The sequence below is a fragment of the Thermobia domestica genome, chromosome 18, assembly GCF_964235325.1.
Source record: "Thermobia domestica chromosome 18, izTheDome1.hap1.1, whole genome shotgun sequence".
NCBI lineage: Eukaryota > Metazoa > Arthropoda > Insecta > Zygentoma > Lepismatidae > Thermobia > Thermobia domestica.
The window spans coordinates 140,593,429-140,613,869 of NC_137471.1; the positions used below are offsets into that span (position 1 = coordinate 140,593,429).

The following is a 20,441-nucleotide window of genomic DNA, read 5'->3' on the forward strand; positions in this document are numbered from 1 at the left end:
CCATAGGTATTCTTCCATGAAAAAAATCTTTTCGATTAATTTTTACCCCCCCCCGTCAAACATATTTATATAGATTTTTAACCCCCCCCAAATATTTCAATGACGCAGTTTGCGTCATAGCCCCCCCTTGTGGGCACCCCTGCATAAACAAATTCTCTCGTGTGTATTTTTTGTGTTCTTGTATAGAAATTTGAGTTGAAATTGGGAAGAAGGAAGAGGGATGGTCAACTTCTCCATAACTTTGCACCCAGACTTTAACTATTTGAAATATCGAATTACAAAAATCAGCAAATTTTCATTAAATACTTCGTATATGCTTTTATTTACTTATTTCTTGCGTATTCAAATAGAAATTATTATTTTTGCTTAGCATCTTCTAGAACAAGGGGGGATTTCAATGCAATTGTAAAAACATCTTTCAGAATAACTTCCGTTATTGAAAAATAAAATTCAACTAACTATTTACATTGCAAAGTGACCGATATACTGTTATCCATTTCCTTCTTCCTTATGAAACCTATTCATGTGTCCGCGAAGCTCATTATCTTAATTGTCCGTCATTCCTGCAACATAACTACATAATCAGTAACAATCAATGGCGAGTTTCCTGTATTGTGGCGTTTACTCCATAGGATGGTAGTCCAAGTAGAGCAAATATCACATTAGATAGCCATTAATTGAATTTTTCTCCTGAGCGTTATCGAAGAAACAAGTTATCGCAAAACGATAGCTTCTTCCCTCGCTAACTACACATAGGTGAAAATTCGAGTAATGACTTTAAATTGAGGGACGAAACAAAACTTCAGCATCAGTTAATGTGAAAATTGATTAAACACTCTAAAAATTCACTTGTATCAATATATTGTACCATGCACACAAGACAAAGAACATGAGGCATAACCTTATAGACGCAACTACAGCAAATGATACACAGGAATATAGGTTTATTTCTTTATAGAATCATATTACTTACATGTCCTTTATCAACGAATAGGTTCTTTATAGTAACAAAAATATATTGTAATCTAACTTATCTTGGATGATATCGGATACAAGTTTTCTTTAGGTTTCAAATCAGTCCATAGGTGCAGCTTTTACTACATCTTGTTCGACCATCAGTGTCTGCGCGCCAATTAATGATTGCTTCTCGCGGATTCTCTCTTGTACTCGCTGTTTGCGCGAGCTACGCCTACCAGATGACGTAATCACAGGTAGGGCTGTGATTGGCTGCCGTTGGTTGCCAAGGCCGTCAGTCTTTTTGTCTGCTGTATGTTGCTATCCGTGCGAGAATGCGTAGCGCTGTTGTAAATATAGCAGTCACACTGGCTGAATACTTATGGCTCTACTATTAAGTGATACAACATGATCCCTCTATTTAAAATGAAAGGGAATTAAATCGTCTGAACTTAAATACACCAAAAATAATGCATAAATGAGTTTATCACAATATTTATTAATTCCCACTGACTTCTGAATACAGTTCACTCTAAAACCATACAAACTGTCTTCTTATAACTCAATGCAGACCAGTTTCACCGTCTTTCGTATTCAGTAATGTTACGCTTTGCTTTAAACAGTAATATTAAAAAAAAAAAAAAAAAAAAAAAGTACTAAACCATAGACAATGTTACAGCATTTTATAAACTCTTGCACAATTTATAATTTTGTTTTCATTCTCTAAACCCATTTGTTTAGCTTATAAATACGTATAGAATAATATAGTCATGTAGTGTTATCAAGGCGTCTATCGGTCACGAAAGAATCACGAAATCAGAAAACGTTCGTGAAAGTCAAGAAATATGGCTTTTAGGTCACGATCTTTTTATTTGTATAAATATAAGTATTTGTACAAATTTTGTTTTGGACTGGAAAATTTTGTTCTATAAAACGCCAAAATTCACCGTCATAATGTCTATGGTCGACTTTAGACACTACTAAATGGCAAGCAAAGCACGCTTCTATCGCATGCATGAAAATTCGGCCTAATTCGCACCCAAATTTGCTCGTCAGAATGTTACGAAATTTTATGGTTTGGTAAAGAAAAGGCCGCGAAATTTCATTTTGGAATTTTAGTAGGCACCCTGCTTATGACTTTATAACTTGGTAGCTCGTATAAGTTATAGATATTTTTAAGTCCAGCCTATATTTGTTAATGGACGCCTAAGGACACGTATCTATAATTTAAAAGCAGGCACCTACCTTGTATCTGTAAATGATAATTTGTGAGTTATTTTAATTATTTTACCCCTCTGGAGCGTTCTTGAGTAACATTTACTCTAGTCGGTCTACTTTCCCTATATATTCATTCTTATATGGGACTTTTCCTAAATATTTCAAAAGCACACTATACTCCGAAAACACTCCTCACTTGTACAAATCTGTTCTTGAGGTTAAGTTTTAAATAATGAATGTCAATGATAATGTTCAGAAAACGGTTTCATATATGGGTTAAAAGATATAGTCTTCCTTCCCAGTGACGCGTCGTGAGTTCTATTTACAAACGTTTACACACCTATTCATACTCGCTTTGCTGGACTGAATACTATCAGAACTTACTTTTCCTGTGAATATTATCGTTGGTGATTCTGATACTAATTACAGTATTATTAGTATTCAAGGAATAATATGTAAAGAAAGAACAACAACTAGAGGAAATATTACTTAAAAGACTCTAGGAAGAACCGAAATGATATAATAATGCATAATTATTTTTTATGAACGAGATGAGGGCCTGTTTTCTTTAATGTTCATCCTAGTTAGATTTTACTAAATATAAAAGCAATAATTCAGTTGGCTTATTTCTTTTGACTACTCAAAACAGTTTCTGATGTTCTAAGGAAAGTGGAGTAGAACACATTTATCAAATTGACTCTCAGTTTTGTATTCTTTGGGTAGTAGAACTACATTCAAATGCACAATAAGACTTAAAGTAAGAAAATTCAAATGACAAAATATAGATAATAATTTTATTGTAATATTCGGAAACTGGTAACTGAAGTACAAGACCAACCTTTGATACCTGAAAATTACTGAGATTTGCACTTTTATAAAACTTGTGATCAGTGATTTGCCAACTTATTGGACTTGTTGCTTATTTTTCAGTGTGCAGAGGCTGCTGGTGAAAGTGGGAAGGCTCTCTCTCCAATGTATGTGTCCCTGGCAACCACCTATAAAGACAATGAACAATACGATTTAGCAAAGGAATACTTTGAAAAGGAGCTTCAATTATGGGAAGATAATCCCAAAGAGGTAGATAAAACTTGAATGCCTGTTCATTCTAGCTTTGAAAGTGCTTTACCTTAATTCATCAGATACATTATGAAATAAAATCTAAATGTTACAGCTTATATATCTAAGAAAATTAAAGGAGGTCCTTTGTAAGAACCAATTGAGATCCTTCCTATCATTTTAACAACTTTTAACTCCTTAACGTCTGAATTACACAAAATAGTTTGAAAACAATATTCAGTTATACATTTTACATTAATTAAGGTTACTAAAGTTGGATTAACTGAAAAATATGTGAAAAGTATTTAATTACTATGTATTTCATTATGTTACGAAAAAGTGTCTAACCACATTACTATAGTTTCTCGAGAATCGTTTGTTCCAAAGTGAGCAACATTGAGTTTCAGAACCGTAGGGAAAATCGTAAGTATTAGAAACTTTATATATATATATATATATGCTAAGCACTGTTTTCCAATAAAACGGTATATGAAACCAGGAAAAACGCAGAATAACGATTTTTCTGTTGTTGCCAAAATTCTTATGCTCACGAAAGTAGGCAAAATCGTCAATAGATGGCAGAGTAATCAACGATGCGTTGAGTGGGTAATTTCGAATTCGCTGTAATCGGCATCTGCGGCTACCACTGCACACCAGCTTGCAGAAGGCCGCATTAGTAGTATGTCGCGAATTCGCGACAGTCGTCAAAAGTGGTTAATAATAAAACTTTCACTTTTGTTGTAAAAAAGAATTTAAACTTTTGATTGGCACACCTGCCTTACTCTATACGTAGATACTTCAACACTTCTGTCATCTTTTCTTTCTTTTCTACTCTATCTAAAATCTTTCTCCACGAATCATGGATATTCAGTCCGCTATTACAATTCATCAGTTTCTTTCTTTGTTGATTTCGTTCCCTCTCTTTCCTGTAATGCTTCTTCTTTCCCTTTCCAGATCTTCCACATCTTCCCAATGTATTTCTCTCTTATTTCTCTCACATGTTTGTATACTGCGTTATTATCCCTCTTCAATCTAGTGTCGTCCTTGCGTTGTTTAATCCGATCTTCTAACCTCTTCCTTGTTTCTCGTACATAATTCATTTCTCATCCTTTGCATCTGATTCTATATATTATCCCTTCTTCACCTTGTTGAATTTCTGTTTCTCTTCTTCCCTTCCTTTCCAATAAATCTAATTTGCTTTGTTCTGATTTTATTTTTAATTAAGTTTTAACTTTTTTTGGCAATTATTACAAGTTTATTATTCTTAATTTATTTACTTAATACCTTTTACAATTTCTCAAAATGAACCCCAAAAGCATTAATACACTTTTTCATTTCAAATATTTTTTAAAATACAAGAAAAATATTATGTTAAATTAAGCAATAAATTTACATAAATTGTACAATAATGTTCGAAACAGTTGAACATTATTATTATTATTATTATTAGTCAAGTAGTTTTCTTCCTTCGCAAGAGTTTCGTATCTGTTCTTCAGTTTCATTGATGTATTGACCTTGTTTGTACAGTATGTCATTCAGTTTATAGGTGTTATCCTTTATATTAGAGAAAAAAAAACACCTCGTAAGGTAAGGTGCCAAGAACCGACGACACGTTGGCACGTTGGATAGCAATGTATTGAATTAGGAAAGATGAACGAACATCTCCAGTAACGATAGAAATGTGTCTGTCTACTTCTCTAATGAAATCAAGGCTTGTAGATCCCAAAGCATCACTAGTCTCGATGGCAATTGGAGCAAAAATAAATTTATCAAGGAGGTTGTTGTATTTCCATTGCTTTTCAGCCTCCCTGTGACTAGCAACAGCTCCAGCATTCATAACAGCCAACGGGAGACTTGAATGGGCAAATGTATCTGAACATGTAAAGTCCCATACTAGTGATTTGCCTTTCATCCAAGGCACTAATATCGTGCCATCAGGTCGTTTACCATCTGAACGACAACAGCCTCAGGTTCACGTATGGAAGGAATTCCAGCCGTGGTAAGAGCTTGTAAAATTATATCATTAACAGGGGAGTATCTGGCATATCTGCCAATACTCTTCATGCATGAAAGACCACGTAGGCCACGTTGTTTAAACTTATTTTATATATGCGACATATATTATGTAAAGCTTGTTACAAAATAACATAAAAAAAAGTTTGCGCTTATAGTCAGTCATTTAGTCTGTTCTTTTCTCCTTGCTATGATAGGTTCGATTTGAAGTTCATTGTTTACATCTTTTTATTTTTCATATTTAATTTATTGTATTGTATTTTCTCTCTTTTTTTTCTTTTTCATTTTAAGCAGATTTATATTCATGTTTCTTACATTACTGTAGCTGATAATTTTGTTTAAAAACTATTTTTGATCTCAAATTCTAAACTTGTTTAAAATTTTAACATTAGAAAAATATAATTGTTAAATATTCGTATATGTACACATACAGGCTGTCCCACATAAAGCCAGTGCTCGCACGAGATTCAAGTAACACTAACAGCAATAGTAATGTTAAACACTTACCTGTGTATAAGAGATGCTGGAAAGGGTGGCCATGGGCATCCAGGGATGGCTGACCTCGTTTGATAATGTGAGGCGTACTTGTTTTATGTGGGGCATCCTCAAGTGGCTTGATTTAAGAAACCTCAAAATTTTAAAGTTTTGACAGTTTTTTTTTTTTTTTTTTTTTTTTAAACTCATAAAAGGGAGCAAACAGGATTTGTCAAATTTACAGCTATATATTTCCGAGTCTTAGAGATCATATACCATTTTTTTTTTTTAAATTTGTACATTTAACGGTGGGCCAATGTACACTCATGTCCAAAATGATTGTCGCATATCTGTAATTGTTTTCTTGTAAGAATATAATTTAATAATTATTTTACAGGGTACTTTTAATACTCATACCAATGTATAATCGGGGAATTGTATATTTGTGGTAAATTTCATAGGCAAATAATTATAAACACAAAAATTAGAATGAGTAAAACAAAATGTTGCTAAATAAACAAGAAAGTTTTATTTTCGTTTTATTGTTCTTGTTTACTGCTCTTTTGACATGAAATTTGCCACATACATATCTTTGCCGATTATACACATATTAACGTTTTAAGAAATACCGAGCGAATTCGTTATCAAATTATATTCCTACAACAACATACAGGGTTCCCACGCCCCTGGAAAACCCCGGAAATTGAAATTACCCTGGAATGTCCTGGAATATCCTTGAATTTCTTTGCAGTCCTGGAAAAATCCTGGAAAAGTGGAAGTTTTTCAATTTCCTAACTAGTTGCAATTACATGCAATAGAATGCGAACGAAAACAGTCCTGAGAGATAAAAATTGCTAGGACATTTCCCTCTCAGTGTCGCATTCTAAGGCGGCTGAGTAAACGGAAACGCACAATATACATCATGTTCGGTGTAATACATTTCCGCTCTGTGGAGAGATGTGTTCATTAGAGATTCCTGTGCTTAGTGAATGATTTAAAAACATTACTGTTTTGCTTCTCGTATCATGTTTTTGACCTTTTTGTGTAGTCGAAGTAACAACTAAGCAACGTCACATCTTAATCTGCAAGGACATTGTATAAAAGTGAGAGTGCATTAGACTGAACATTATGTATACTATGCGTTTACGGTTCCTCAACCGTTCGTGTAAACTGCTCAAAGGCGTGCTACCGCCTTCAGAGCAATATCCATTACGAAGGAAGGAAGGAAAGAGAAATGTCCAGTTAGTTCACTGGCGATCTTCGTTTGATGGATTGTGCTTTGTTCATGTGGTTGAATAATAGCGATACTTTTCTTGTTATTTTACTTAACGATTAGACCAAAAAAAAAAAAAAAATCCTAAAGCTAAATCCACGTTCAGTGAAACTTGGCTGAAGAAAAAAGAATATAAAGAGTTGCTGACTGTGGGTCCGGACAAGTACAGTGCAAAATGTGTGCTTTGCTCAAAAGTGTTCGATGTTTGCAACATGGGTGAAGCTGCCATTCGAAGTCATGCAGGGGGAAAGAAACATTGACTTTGACAAACAACCGAAACGGAACAGTGCAGAATTTTTTTCAGCCGAAAACTACTGTAGGTAATGAACGGAAAGAAGTTAGTAAAGCCGATTTGCCATCTACCAGTGCATCACCAACCATTCAGGTGACACGCAACGATTGTGTGCGAGCTGAAGTACTTTGGGCAATGAAAGTCGTGACATCGCATTACTCGTACAATTCTTGTCAAAACATTTCGAGTCTTTTTACCTCTATGTTCCCCGACAGTGATGTGGCCAAACAGTTTTCTTGTGGTGAAACTAAGTGTTCATATTTAAGTGTATTTGGTTTGGCGCCATATTTCAAAATTCTCCTTCAAGATTACTTGTCTGCGCACCCAAGTTACGTTCTGCTTTTTGATGAAACTTTGAACTCAACGACAGCTATGAAACAGATGGATATCCACGTTCGCATTTGGGATATTAACAACAGGGTAAGTAGATGTTATTGAAAATTTTACTGTTAGTTTTAAATACAAGAACCAATTTGTTATTGAATACTCGCATCATTCTAAGTGTAGTGATGTGTCGACTATTTTTAAAAGTAACTAAACTAGCTTTACTTAACCTAAAGTAAGCATACTTTTGGCTCACCTCTGCGAAATATTCGCCATTTTTGACACTTTAAAAGGTAATGCTTAATTATATCTCCTCAACTTATACAGCTTTGGTTGTAGTGGAAATCACCGTTATTTGGTTACGATGCTAAAGAAGTGGCACAGACACATTATGCCATATTATTAATTGCGACTTAGTTATTTGTAATCATAATTAAGCAAAGGAACTAATTGCAAAGGCACTTTAGACTCATGACACTTAATGTTCTGAGCTCTAACAGAAACATATGGAGGTATAACTAAGGTCCTACCGAAGTTGGGGAAGGTTGGTTTTGATTGAGATTGGAGGGGATTAGTTGCACGGATATCAGAACTTTGTTTTAGTCAAAGTTCCTGATTACTAGTCTCATGCCAAGATTTTAAAATAAAAGAAGCGAAATAAAGTATTCGATATGACGAAAATCACATTTCTCTGTTTTGAGTAAGATTTATATTAAAACTTGATATTGTGAGTTATCATGTCAGTGATTACGAACTCGATGTTATTTTTTTAAAACAAAATACAGAGGTTGTTTCCAATCTGTGGTGACGACTTCAAACTACACTAACCTTAAGAGAAACCATGTGGCCACTATCGAGAGTGCTCTATTTGGTGGCCCTGCACCTTGGCAATTGCCCTACAGCGAAGTTTCCACTCTAAAAGGCTGGCACGCAGTGTTTACGTCGGAAAGGGCAGTTATGTAGCCCTCCCAAAAAGCATTTATTTACGGCGGCATTCGTCCAGATATGCACTTACCACATCTGTCACACACAGTCAATGGTCCAAGGTGCCCACACGACTGGTAATTTCCTTCTCTTCCCGCTTGGTGGTGCTGCGCAGGGTGTTTCATTTCGTCATCATAGATCGGAAACAACCTCTGTACACGATAGAAATACACTATCTGACCAAAGCACTGTTTTTATTATTTCTACTTAATAAAAACAGTGATATGGTCAGATAGTGTGATTTCTGTACAACAAATGCACTTCAACTTACTTTTTTCACTTACAGGTGGTAACCCGGTATTATGGTTCAGCATTCATAGGACATTCTGCTGCTGAAGTGATGCTGGAAGATTTCCAGAACTGTGTTGAAAGACTGAACCTAAACAAAGTTCTTCAGGTATCCATGGATGGGCCGAATGTCAATTGGAAGTTTCATCGTTTGTTGCAGGAACAGTTGCTACAGACTTCAGGAGTGCATTTGTTAAATGTGGAAAGCTGTGGGCTCCACATTGTACATAATTCTGTAAAAGAAGGAATGAACAAAACAGGGTGGCATTTGTTGGAACTTTTCAGTAATTTGCACAGTTTTTTTTTTTTTTCAAGATTTCCCTGCTAGAAGGGAGGATTACATGAAAATGACTGGCCCATATGTGTTCCCGTTGGGTGGAAAATTTGCCCGTTGCCGAGAGAGTACTACAGATGCAGGAAGAGTTAAAACCATTTATTGATGAATGCAGTAAAACGTCAAATACCCCGAACTCAGTTTCTTTTAAAACCATCAAGTCCCACTTTCAGGATCCACTGACAACATCAAGTCACAAAGGACATCGGCAATTTCTTGACAGTGTATCAGGTGGACAAGCCAATGATTTCTTTCCTCTGTGATGATCTTTATAATTTAGTGCGAAATATAATAAGAAGATTTATTATGAATAATAAAGTTGAAAGCATTGGTAATATTCCACAGCTACTGAAATTAGACATACAAGATTCTGCAAATTACACGCATCCAAAAAACATCGATGTTGGATTTGCAGCTCAGCATGAGCTTGATCAGTTACTGACTAGCAAGGCCATCAGTGAAAAACGTGTGCTAGAATTCAACATTCAATGCAGGTCTTTTCTTGTCTGCATTCCAAAAAAGATATGGAAAAGTCACCTATCAAATACCCACTAGCACGTGCCATACAATGTCTGAATCCCAAATTAATGGGAACAGATAAACCGAGATGTCAGAAAATGATGACGAGCTTATTAAAGACATTGACAAACTTAAATAGAATAGAGGGTGGAATGTCTTCTTGCGATGCTATGCTGAAGCAGTACAGAGATTTTCTTGATGGTGTCCTTCCAAACAACGGTGTATATAAGGAATTCGATCATACTTCAGGCAAAGAAAGTGTTGATGCTTTCCTGTGTAGAGAAGTTGGTTCGTCAGGAAAATACAATAAGTTGTGGTTGCAGGTGATGAAGCCAGTTCTTCTCTTATCACATGGGCAAGCCACAGTTGAAAGAAGATTTTCTGTTAATAAGGAAATTGAAATCGAAAATCTTCAGCAGAAGTCATTCCAAGCGCAAAGAATAATATGTGACCACGTCAGTTATGTTGGTGGTGTAACAAAAGTAGATATTTCGAAGGAACTCTTAAGCTTCTGCATCAAGTGCTCGTAGTAAGTACCAGTTATTCATAGAAGGACAGAAGAAGGAGAAGGCAAAGAAAGTCATCACAGAAAAGAAGTTGCTGATGCTGTTCAAGAGCTGAAGAACAAAAAGAAACGGTTACAAGATGACATAAATGAACTACAGAAGTCTGCTGACAAATACGCCGATAAAGCGGAACAGTGCGCCAGTTTGACTTTCATTGCAAAATCAAACAGCATGAGAAGTTCTGCAAAACAAAAAGAAGAGGAAGTGAAAAGTGTGGTGAAGGAGCTAAGTGAAAAGGAGATGATGATGAAACTCAGTTAATCTGCCATAGCGATGTGTTGGTCTAAAGATTAACAGTAAAGTAACGATATTCTGTTGAACTGCATATTATAACTTCAGAATAGGTATATTTTGTCAGAAATACCTTGGAATTTTTATGTAATATCCTTGGAAAATTTGCCTGAGTATCCTGGAAAACCCTTGGAAAATCCTGGAATTTTTTTGCCAGTTGCGTGGAAATCCTGAACATATTTATAGACATGCGACAATAATTTTGGACATGAGTGTACATCTCCCAAAGTGTAAGGTGTGTGCATCAATGTGCCGATGTCTTACGAAATAGAATAAACCCTTATACATAACTATATACCAATATAAAAAAGATCTCATTAAAGAGGATAAATTAAGTCAGAATTCTCCAAATTTTGAATGTTTAGCAAATTTTTAACCCATAAAATGAAACGAATCACCCAAACTTAGAGAGGTACATACCATGGTTCTATATCACCACCCAAAATTTAAGAAGTGGTCCTATGTACACTTCCTGAAATTAGAGGAAGTGGTCTGACGTACCCAACGCAAAATTTAAATTAAATGGTCCTATATACCTCTTGAACATGGATCCTGAGCCAAGGATCAGGGGCACAGAAGTGAGCCCAACTGACAACCATACTACTTCTACGACCACTTCCGGTTCTAGTATTGATTTTCATAGAGCAAGAGCGATAAGAGATAGCGAGAAGTGGTTTTCGATAATCGATGTAGTGGTTTTCGATAATCGATTTTAAAAATAGATACTATCTTTTCTCCCAACCTCTGCTCAAACCATAAGTGGCTGGAATCTACCAGTTCCGATTTTAGCGTTGATCGCCGTAGATTTAACATCATAATACACATTGAGAAATGATTTTCTGTAATCAGTTAAGTGTACCAAGAATATATTCCATCTGCACTTTGATCTCTATTAAAACTGAAATTGGATGACATCTACTACTACGATTTCTAGTTTTAACAGTAATCACCGTAAAGACGATAATAGATAGCGAGAGCGGTTTTCTCTAATCAACTAAGCTTCTCAAGGATATATTCCATTCCGTTTCCACTGTGATCTTTCTACTAAAATCAGAACCACTTCCGGTTTCAATATTAAGTGATAAAATGACGCCATTCAAACCAAACTTCTTGACGACGCGGTGTACAGTTGACATTGCTACTTGTTATTCTTTCGCTCGTGTGTTCTTTTTTATTATTTATTTATTTATTTATTTATTTATTTATTTACCCGTCTCGTTATGTCACGATCCTCTACTAAACTCTATCTACTTACAGCCTGATAACGCTATAAAGTAGCTCCGTGACACTGGGGTTGAACATTGTGGACTGTTCTCAATTTTCAACAAACTTAAAACGTTCGTTACTGAATTCTCTGTCTCTCTCTCTCTCTTCGTCTCTGTATATATATATATATATATATATATATATATATATATATATATATATATATATATAATATGTATATATAATATGTATATATAATATGTGCGTGTGTGTGTGTCTGTTATTTGCGAATTTTTCAATTTTGAACCCTGCATTCGATAGAGCATCAAAAACTATCTGAACAAGTGATGGCATTTTTCGCGTCACTCTTACCCTTCCCGAGATTTTGACCAAAAAAAAAAAAAAAAATGGCCGATTTCCGGAGATTTAAAAAGCCATATCTCGGGAACCGTAAGTTAGAGAGATGATATTGGTGTTGATCATTACCTAAGAAGATGGTAAACATTTTGGTACCAAATAGTAACTGGTGGCAGCTGGCCAACTGACCACTGGCAATCTGGACACAGTTCCTCAGATATTGGCCAAAATATTTTCAATTTCGGGAGATTTAAGGAGCTATATCTCGGGAACCGTAAGTCATAGAGAGATGATATTTTGCGAATTTTTACGAGAAAGAGAAGAAGGTGCGGACAAAAAGATTTAGTTTTACATGTAGGAACAATTACAGTTATCCTTTTCGCTCCATCTCTCCATTCTTTTCGTTCGGTCTGCTCTGTTCGTTCTGGCAGTGTTCTTGGAGCATTCTCAACTGTTTTTCTTTTCTTCTTAATTTTTCTTTACCCTACTTCTTTCCCTCCCGATCTGCAGATGAACTTATATTCGGGGCCGCGGTGGCTCAGTGGTAGAGCCTTCACCTCTAGTGCTTGGGGTCCCGGGTTCGATTCCAGCCTCCGCCAAGTGAACTTTGAGGTGGACAAAAACCGTGTGCGTGGGTTTCCTCGGGGTTCTCCCGTTTCCTCCCACTCTTCATTCCACCATTTCATTCATTTCTCATCATCACCGTCTCCTTTAGCCTAACCGGCATAACCATGGGACGTAAAACTCAAAGATTTCATTTCATTTCATTTGAACTCATATTGGTTCTTCTGAGTGTTAGTATGTTTACACTATTTTCTGTACGTAATCCGACATGTATATATCTTTAGTGGTAAGAAAGAAACAAAAGCGTTTTAAACATACGACTTCATAACATAAAAGAAAGAATGTATTAAAGGAAACTTGACTTGGTGCAGAGATATAATAAAAAAAATGTGAACCATTGTTTCGAGTTTTATTGAACGTGATTGCATAAATTACTGTAGTAGAAAGGTACTGTATAATCGTAATTTTTGTTCACTTATTTTGTTACTTTGTTATAGTCAAATATAATTAATATTTCAGCTTCAGTATCGGAAAAGTTCGTTTTACTGTCATATAATTGCTAATAGATGTTATAGGGGACATATAAAAACCTAGAAAGCTTACCTTATACCCAATCCAGTCTTATTTATACTGAATAGTTTGGCCTGCTCTGTGGCTATGAATGTGAGCTATGTTAGCAGGAATATCACTAAAGTTGCATCTTGATACTGTTTAGCTCCTTATCCTGTAAAAGAAAACTAGTCCCATGTATATTGGGAAACATCCGTTAATGACAATTCTGTATCATGAGATTTATTGTGACTGATCGTTATCTTAGACTGTATTGTACAGGGTATCACACATAAAACCGGTACGACTCACTGTCTATCTGTCTTTTACGCAAAAGACATTTTACATTACTTCATATGTAAATAACATAAAGTTAAGTATGTGTCACTGTATTATTACATCTTATACAAACTTCCTTTCTAAAACTTTCCGGTTTATAATAAACGCTGGAGGTGTCATTTAACAACATGCAGGTATCGCTGAGCTTGTAATAGCATGTTCTGGGAAATACGTTGTAATTCTTCAGAAGAGATACTATTTATCTCGTTTGTAATGCTGCTTTTCAGTTCATCTATTGTTTGATTGTTATTCACATCGATCGTGAAAGTCACACGTCTTTGCTGACAAGCCTATTTTCGGGAAGTATTTCACTGATATGGGCCATACTGGTTGGATGTGTTGGCGATGGTGTCATACTCATTTTCATTTTCTGTTAATTATGCATAGAACGACTCAAATATTTGGAGATATCTTATGTGCTGATATGGAAGTAAGGAGTACTGGTTTTAAATGGACACCCTATATAATATTAGTATATTCTATTGCACTTTTTTTAAATAAAATTTTTCAAAAGATCTTTTCATGAGATGGTGTGAAGTAGTAATAAATACTTATTATAACATAAAACTGAAATGCAGATTAAGTATTGGTAGAGCTTAGGAAATATTTTCCTTCCCTTAGGCATGCAGAACGATGTTAAACATTGCGGACGTACTTGAATCTCAAGGTGCTACTTACACCGCTTTAGAAGATGTATATAAAAAATGTAAAGAACTGGCGTTGAAGGCAGGAGATAAGAAACTTGAGTACAAAGTCTTGGATGGTTTTCTGTTTGCTCAAAAGTCAGAAGGGCTAATGCATGCAGCAGGTTTGTAGTCACATTAACTTTTCGTCGTTTATTAGTGATGGTGAAAATTAAATCTCTAATGATATTTAATTCAATAAGAAATTGTTTGTAAGAATGCCTTAGTACTTTCATTTCTTGCTGCTATGTGGGAGTGGAATATGTTTTATTATGATTGTGATATTTCAGTCCTATAGTTACTACAGATATACATACTTTTTCAAATAATAGTAGTAACAAAAGATTCTGAAGCATGTAACGTATTGATCATGCGTCACGGAATTTATTATCTTATGATTATTCAACCTGTTTCTGGTATCTTTTATTTTTGTATTAAAAGGGTTCGCGACCCATGGTTTGAGATCTCTGCAGTCTAGAAGAATTTGTTACGTAATATCTAGTATTACTGCCATCTACAGGCTTTTTCGGGTAACAATTTCTAACTTTAAAGTTCGTCATTGTATCCGGTACGATGGTATTGTGTTGTTATATACTGTTTAATAGGAATTAAAACCTACGTTGATATTGATTGAAATCTATAGCGAAGTTGTCTGTTAAGTGCTTACAAGGAAGTCATCGTTTACATTTTTTATGTCTTGTCCGTCGTATAATTGGAAGTAGCATATATAAGTGGAATATAGAATATATATAAAAGTTTGGTCTTTTCCTATAATTGGTCTGTGTCAGCTGCATTTCGCTTTTACATTAACCAGTGGAGTTCTGGGGTGGAACAGCTAATAAAGCAGCATGGAAGTAAGTATAGATTTTTTTTAATAGTCACTTTTTCGTGATTGTACTTAATATTATACTTAACGCAGTCTAAAGAAATAATGGTTAATAGCCGTTTATGGCTTGAGATTTTTGCTAACCCAAATTGCAATTTATATATGCTGCAGTATTGACTGTACCAGACCAAAGAGCCCCAGTTAGTGGGGGGTCAAAAGCGTACGTTGCAAGGTAGAAGTTTTGACTGTATCTGATATAATATAATCTAGTAACTTTGTACACAATTTGCTATTTTTCTAAAAATATTTATTATTCAACTGTTGATACTCTGTATAGGTAACTATTATAGTGTTATATTTTTATATTAGTTACCAACTAATCTTTATATTGGTTTGGTTTTTGTTACTTCCAAATTGTTAACTTTTCTATTGTTTCGTTGCAATATTTATATTTAGCTATTGAAAATCACATCTTACAGTTATTTAATTATAAATGGTAATATTTCGAGTTCCTGTTACGCAGATACTGTTCCTTACTGTTGTAGTGCTTTTTATTTCTAAGGCTTAACATTATTAAAGATAGAAAACCTCTACTAATCTACCGTCACCACAAATATATGTCAAGGGAACTTCTTTTTAAAGAGTTTTCCACCCTCAATGTATTTTATAGCCCTGATTCGATCCTGGATTCCAAAAATTACATTACAAGCACGATAAAACGTATGGACATATTCGCGTGTTCGTTATACGTGCCCATTAAAATGAACATTTATTGCAGCATGTGCATAAATAAATCTAATATAAATAAAATAAAGAATTTGTCTGTCTGTCTGTCTCTCTGTCTGTGTGCGGCCTGGGAATCAGACGAGTGAACCGAGATTTACCAAATTTGGGTCATGAATACCTTGGTCCAGGCCCCAGACCAAGATGAAGCATGTAAAAGTAGTAGAAAATTACCGATGTTAGTGTCAAATCCATCGTTTTCGCGGTCGCTGAGATGAATGGTGATACTCCTTCAGACGTTGACTTCCAAAAATTAAAATTAAGTAGAAGAATATCGTTTTACAACTGCTGCGATTAATAAACTATTACAGGTGCTTGTTAAACACCGTTGTAACACAACTACGGAAACAGATTCTTCGCTAATCCTGAATTTCTTAATACATCTCAGACATTTCTTGTTTTACTTGCCTCTTTGTACGCTGTACAACGTAAACTTGCAATAATTTTAGTATTTCTAAGCCTCGTAAACATCCAAATGCGGTGTCCATCATTTTACCGACCAATTAGCTTTAATAATTTATTTTCCAAGACACTACAACACCTTTATTAAAACGGTTTGAAACCTGCTTACAAGAAGAGAACAACTTTCCAACCATTCAAGCTGGATTCTATCGACCCTATTGCACAACTGATTAGTTACTCAGGCTTCTACTCCTTTTTGTCAACCGTTACCGTTTCGATCTCATTTGATATTAACGAGCGTTTGATTCTGTTTGGTATGAGGGCTAACTTTATAAACTAAAACATCTGCTCCCTCATTTCTATGTACGATTAAATGACAATATTCTCCATCAGCACCAGACTTTCGTCCAAATCAACATGGTAAAGTTTCTCACCTTTCACCTCAACGCCGGTGTGCCACAAGATTCTCTTTCACCTCTATTATAAATTATTTATATTACTGACGTGCCTCAAGCTCAGCCTCAGCTATGAGGGTCATTGCAACTATTGTTTTTCTCAAAAATGGAAAAAAAAAAAATCTAAAATATGCAAATGGAAGGTTAGTTCATATCTAAACATTACGTGTAAGGAGATGGATGAACACACACACCACCATAAAGATATAGCACGAGAGGAGAAAAAAAAAAATTGTCGTTTCAAACGTGTTTTACTGCCAATTGCAACAGTACACAATAGTACATTACAAACTACGAACACTTCATGGCAGTGTGGGAGACTACTTTGAGGGACTCTAAGGTGTCAGAAGTGTTTCTGCCCTGTACTGTTGTGTATTGTTGCAATTGACAGTAAAATACGTTTGAAGCGACATTTTTTTTTTTTTTTTTTGTATTTTTTCTCGTGCTATATTTTTATGGTGATGTGTGTGTTCAACCATCTCCATACATATAATCTTTACATATAAACTAAACTTTCATTTGCATGTTTCAGAATTTTTTAATTCGTTACCATTTTCGAGAAAAAAATTAGTTGCCATGACTTTTGCAATGACCCTCGTATATGTATTACAATTTGCTAGAGAGTAACCTTTGCTGTTTAAGACTTGTGTAACCTTAAAGGCACAATATGCCTTCTCAGTACTAAGCTTCTACTCCTTACGTATAATCTCTGTCAACCAGAAATCGCATACAGTCATTTGTATTATAGTTGGAGATTTAATTACCGTATAGAATAATTTTACCCTGTATTCGTGGATATACAACTGGGATATGCATTTTCGGCGAAGGGTACCCGTACTTGAATCCCTGTTGGAGCTCATGTGGTTCGGATCCCACATTCAATTGTAGGTCCGCGTCTCATATAGCCTTGCTGCTTAAAGGAACGCTAAACTTAAATCCCACTAATCAGATATAACCTGTAAGGCTCTAACAATAATAATGTGACTAGAATTGATTCATGATACAAGTAGGTTCATTATGATCCTTCATACGTTGAAAGGGAGGTTAAAACTGCAAATGAACGAACTTCCGTTTCCTACGAGAAAGTGATGTAAACAGTGTTCTTTTTGTGAACTTACATTTTGTAAACCTGAACTTGCACAGTTTCTTCTTCTTCTTATCCATGTTACGGAAATAAAGTAATCGGACAATTTGTTACGTGAACCAACTGAATATATGAAAAGCGCTGTTAGGTAATCAGCTGTAGTTATATAAAAAGTACAATGTTAGAAAATGTGGTAGAAGCAGACTGAAGTTATTTCGAGGGGAAACCAGTGAAAGGAAATCAATCGGAACGGCTAATAACAGTGCAAAAGTTTACAACAATATTTTATGTTAAATGTAATGCAATTTAAGTATCGTAGAGAATGATAGGAGAACAGTAGAAAGAAATGCAGAGGTGTTATTAAACGCTTGCAGGGACATAGTTTAGGAGTAAATGGAGAGAAAACTAAATACATGGAAGTTCGTCGGGATGGTAATACGTCAAATTGTGGATGCATTAAAATATCAAATAATACTTTTCATAAAGTGTTATTTGTCAACTATCTAGGATCTAGGACTTTCAAATATTTAGGATCAATATTAAAAGACGAAAACTATATTCACGAAGAAATTAAATGTCGACTAAAAGCATGGAATTCTTGTTATTATTCAGTTCAAAATCTTGTTGTCGCGAATTTTGTTGAGGAATTTGAAGCTTAAAATATATAAAACGATAATCATGCCTGTTGTTGTGTATGGTTGCGAAACATGGTCGTTTACCCTGAGGGAAGAACGTACACTGAAAGTACTTGAGAACAATATCCTGAGATGAATATTCGGACCCAAGAGAAACGGGAATGGGGAATGGCGGAAACTTCATAACGAAGAAATACATAATTTATATGGTTTAGCAAACATTGTTAGGGTCATCAAATCTAGAAGGCTCAAGTGGACAGGTCATGTAGCCAGGATGAAAGAAAATAGAGTCTTCACAAGAAGTCCAATTGGAAAACGACCATTAGGAAGACCTAGGCGCAGATGGGGGGACAATATTAGGATAGAAATAGAAATACAAAGTAGGAACTATATCCAGTTGGCTAAGGATAGAAGTCAGTAGAGAACTTTTATGAACGCAGCAGTGAACCTTCGGGTTCCATAGGCCATAGAGTTAGTTGGTTAGTTACATTATTCGTAGATTTTTTGATCTGTCTGCCTCTTGCCGCCTTATCTACACTTCGGGTTAATGCTGCTGCCTACATCGAGGTATTAGAAACCATTGTGAAACCCTGGATTGATAGCGTCCGCGGGAACAGACCATACATATTTCAGCAGGACTCCGCTCCTTTACACAAAGCGATGGCGACGCAAGATTGGATGGCTGCAAATTTCGATGATCACATCACCCCGAACTTATGGCCTCCCAGCTCCCCAGATCTTAATCCCATGGATTATTACATATGGGGCGCAGTTGAGCGTGACACCAATAAACATACTCATAACACCATTGCTTCGCTGAAAGGTGCCACAACTGCCAGTATGGTCAATATAAACAAAGATCATTTGATTCGGGCATGCGCTCGTTTCCGGTCTAGGATTGAGCAGGTTATTGCCACTAACGGCGATTTTATTGAATAAATGTATAATCGAGTAGACACTTCACGTTGTATACAACTGTCATGGAAATATAATATATGTTGTGAAACCTATATGCAAATTAGTTTTAATTTCAATTTGTTCTTAAATACCATACGCACCCTATATTGTATAAATATGAAAATAATTTCTCCATCATACATTTCAGATACAATTATTTGATTAGAATTGAAGACTCTTTTATTTTATATAGATTGAAATCCAATATAATAGATCCAGTTGCGCCTTTACGTAAATATGTGCCAAATAATAATAAAAGAAAGGATAGAAGCACTCGACAAAGTTTCTTTCTTTCTTTGGGAGAACCTTACACACATACTTGCCTGCCAGAGGAAGAAGGAAGAGTTTCTGTTGAAAGTGTTGCATACCTGAGGAAGGTTGTCATTGCATTATTTCCCCGTTCGAAGAACTGTACAAAATGATTTCTTGCAGGAAAGAAGCTTAGTAGGAATTACATACAATGACAATTACTTTCTGAATTAATTATTTTCATAGTATCATTCAAATATCACCCTACGTCTGTTTGACGATTGTTAAGTATTGGCATTCCAGTCGCTTTATAAAATTACACGCAATGCAAATAATATTTATGATTACTAAATGTTTTGATAGGATGTATATTAAACATTAACTAAAGCTGCAGACAGTAAACTACACACAATATACTTGTACTTCGTCAAAAGTGATTTTTCTGAAAGGATCCCTGCTAAGATGGCGACACGTTCACGGTAGAAATATGTGAATGTCGTCCATTATAGCGTCGGAATTACTTTACATTAATTAAAAATAAAATATGTGCGTGATAAAGGCAATGATCATGCCAAAACGATAATACTATTATTTATTAAAGTGAGATTTGCTTTGATCAGATTTATTTTTAATATTTTATGTATTTTCTGTAACGCAAATTCAGTTGAACAATACTTGTGTTATGTCAGCGTAGTATTCACCATCTCCTCTTCATCCTCCTTGACTATTGAAAATTTTTTCATCAATACCAAAAGGTTGTAAAATG

General features: G+C 35.2%; 1 protein-coding gene across 1 annotated transcript in view; it reads left to right on the forward strand.

Annotated features, from left to right (window-relative positions):
- The window catches only part of LOC145675775 (tonsoku-like protein), a 149,531-nt gene that overhangs the window by 73,367 nt on the left and 55,723 nt on the right, over positions 1–20,441 (forward strand). The window contains exons 10-11 of the mRNA XM_081746456.1: positions 3,103–3,249; positions 14,223–14,409. Of these exons, the coding sequence (XP_081602582.1) occupies positions 3,103–3,249; positions 14,223–14,409 (334 nt within the window). The remainder of the gene's footprint in view (positions 1–3,102; positions 3,250–14,222; positions 14,410–20,441) is intronic.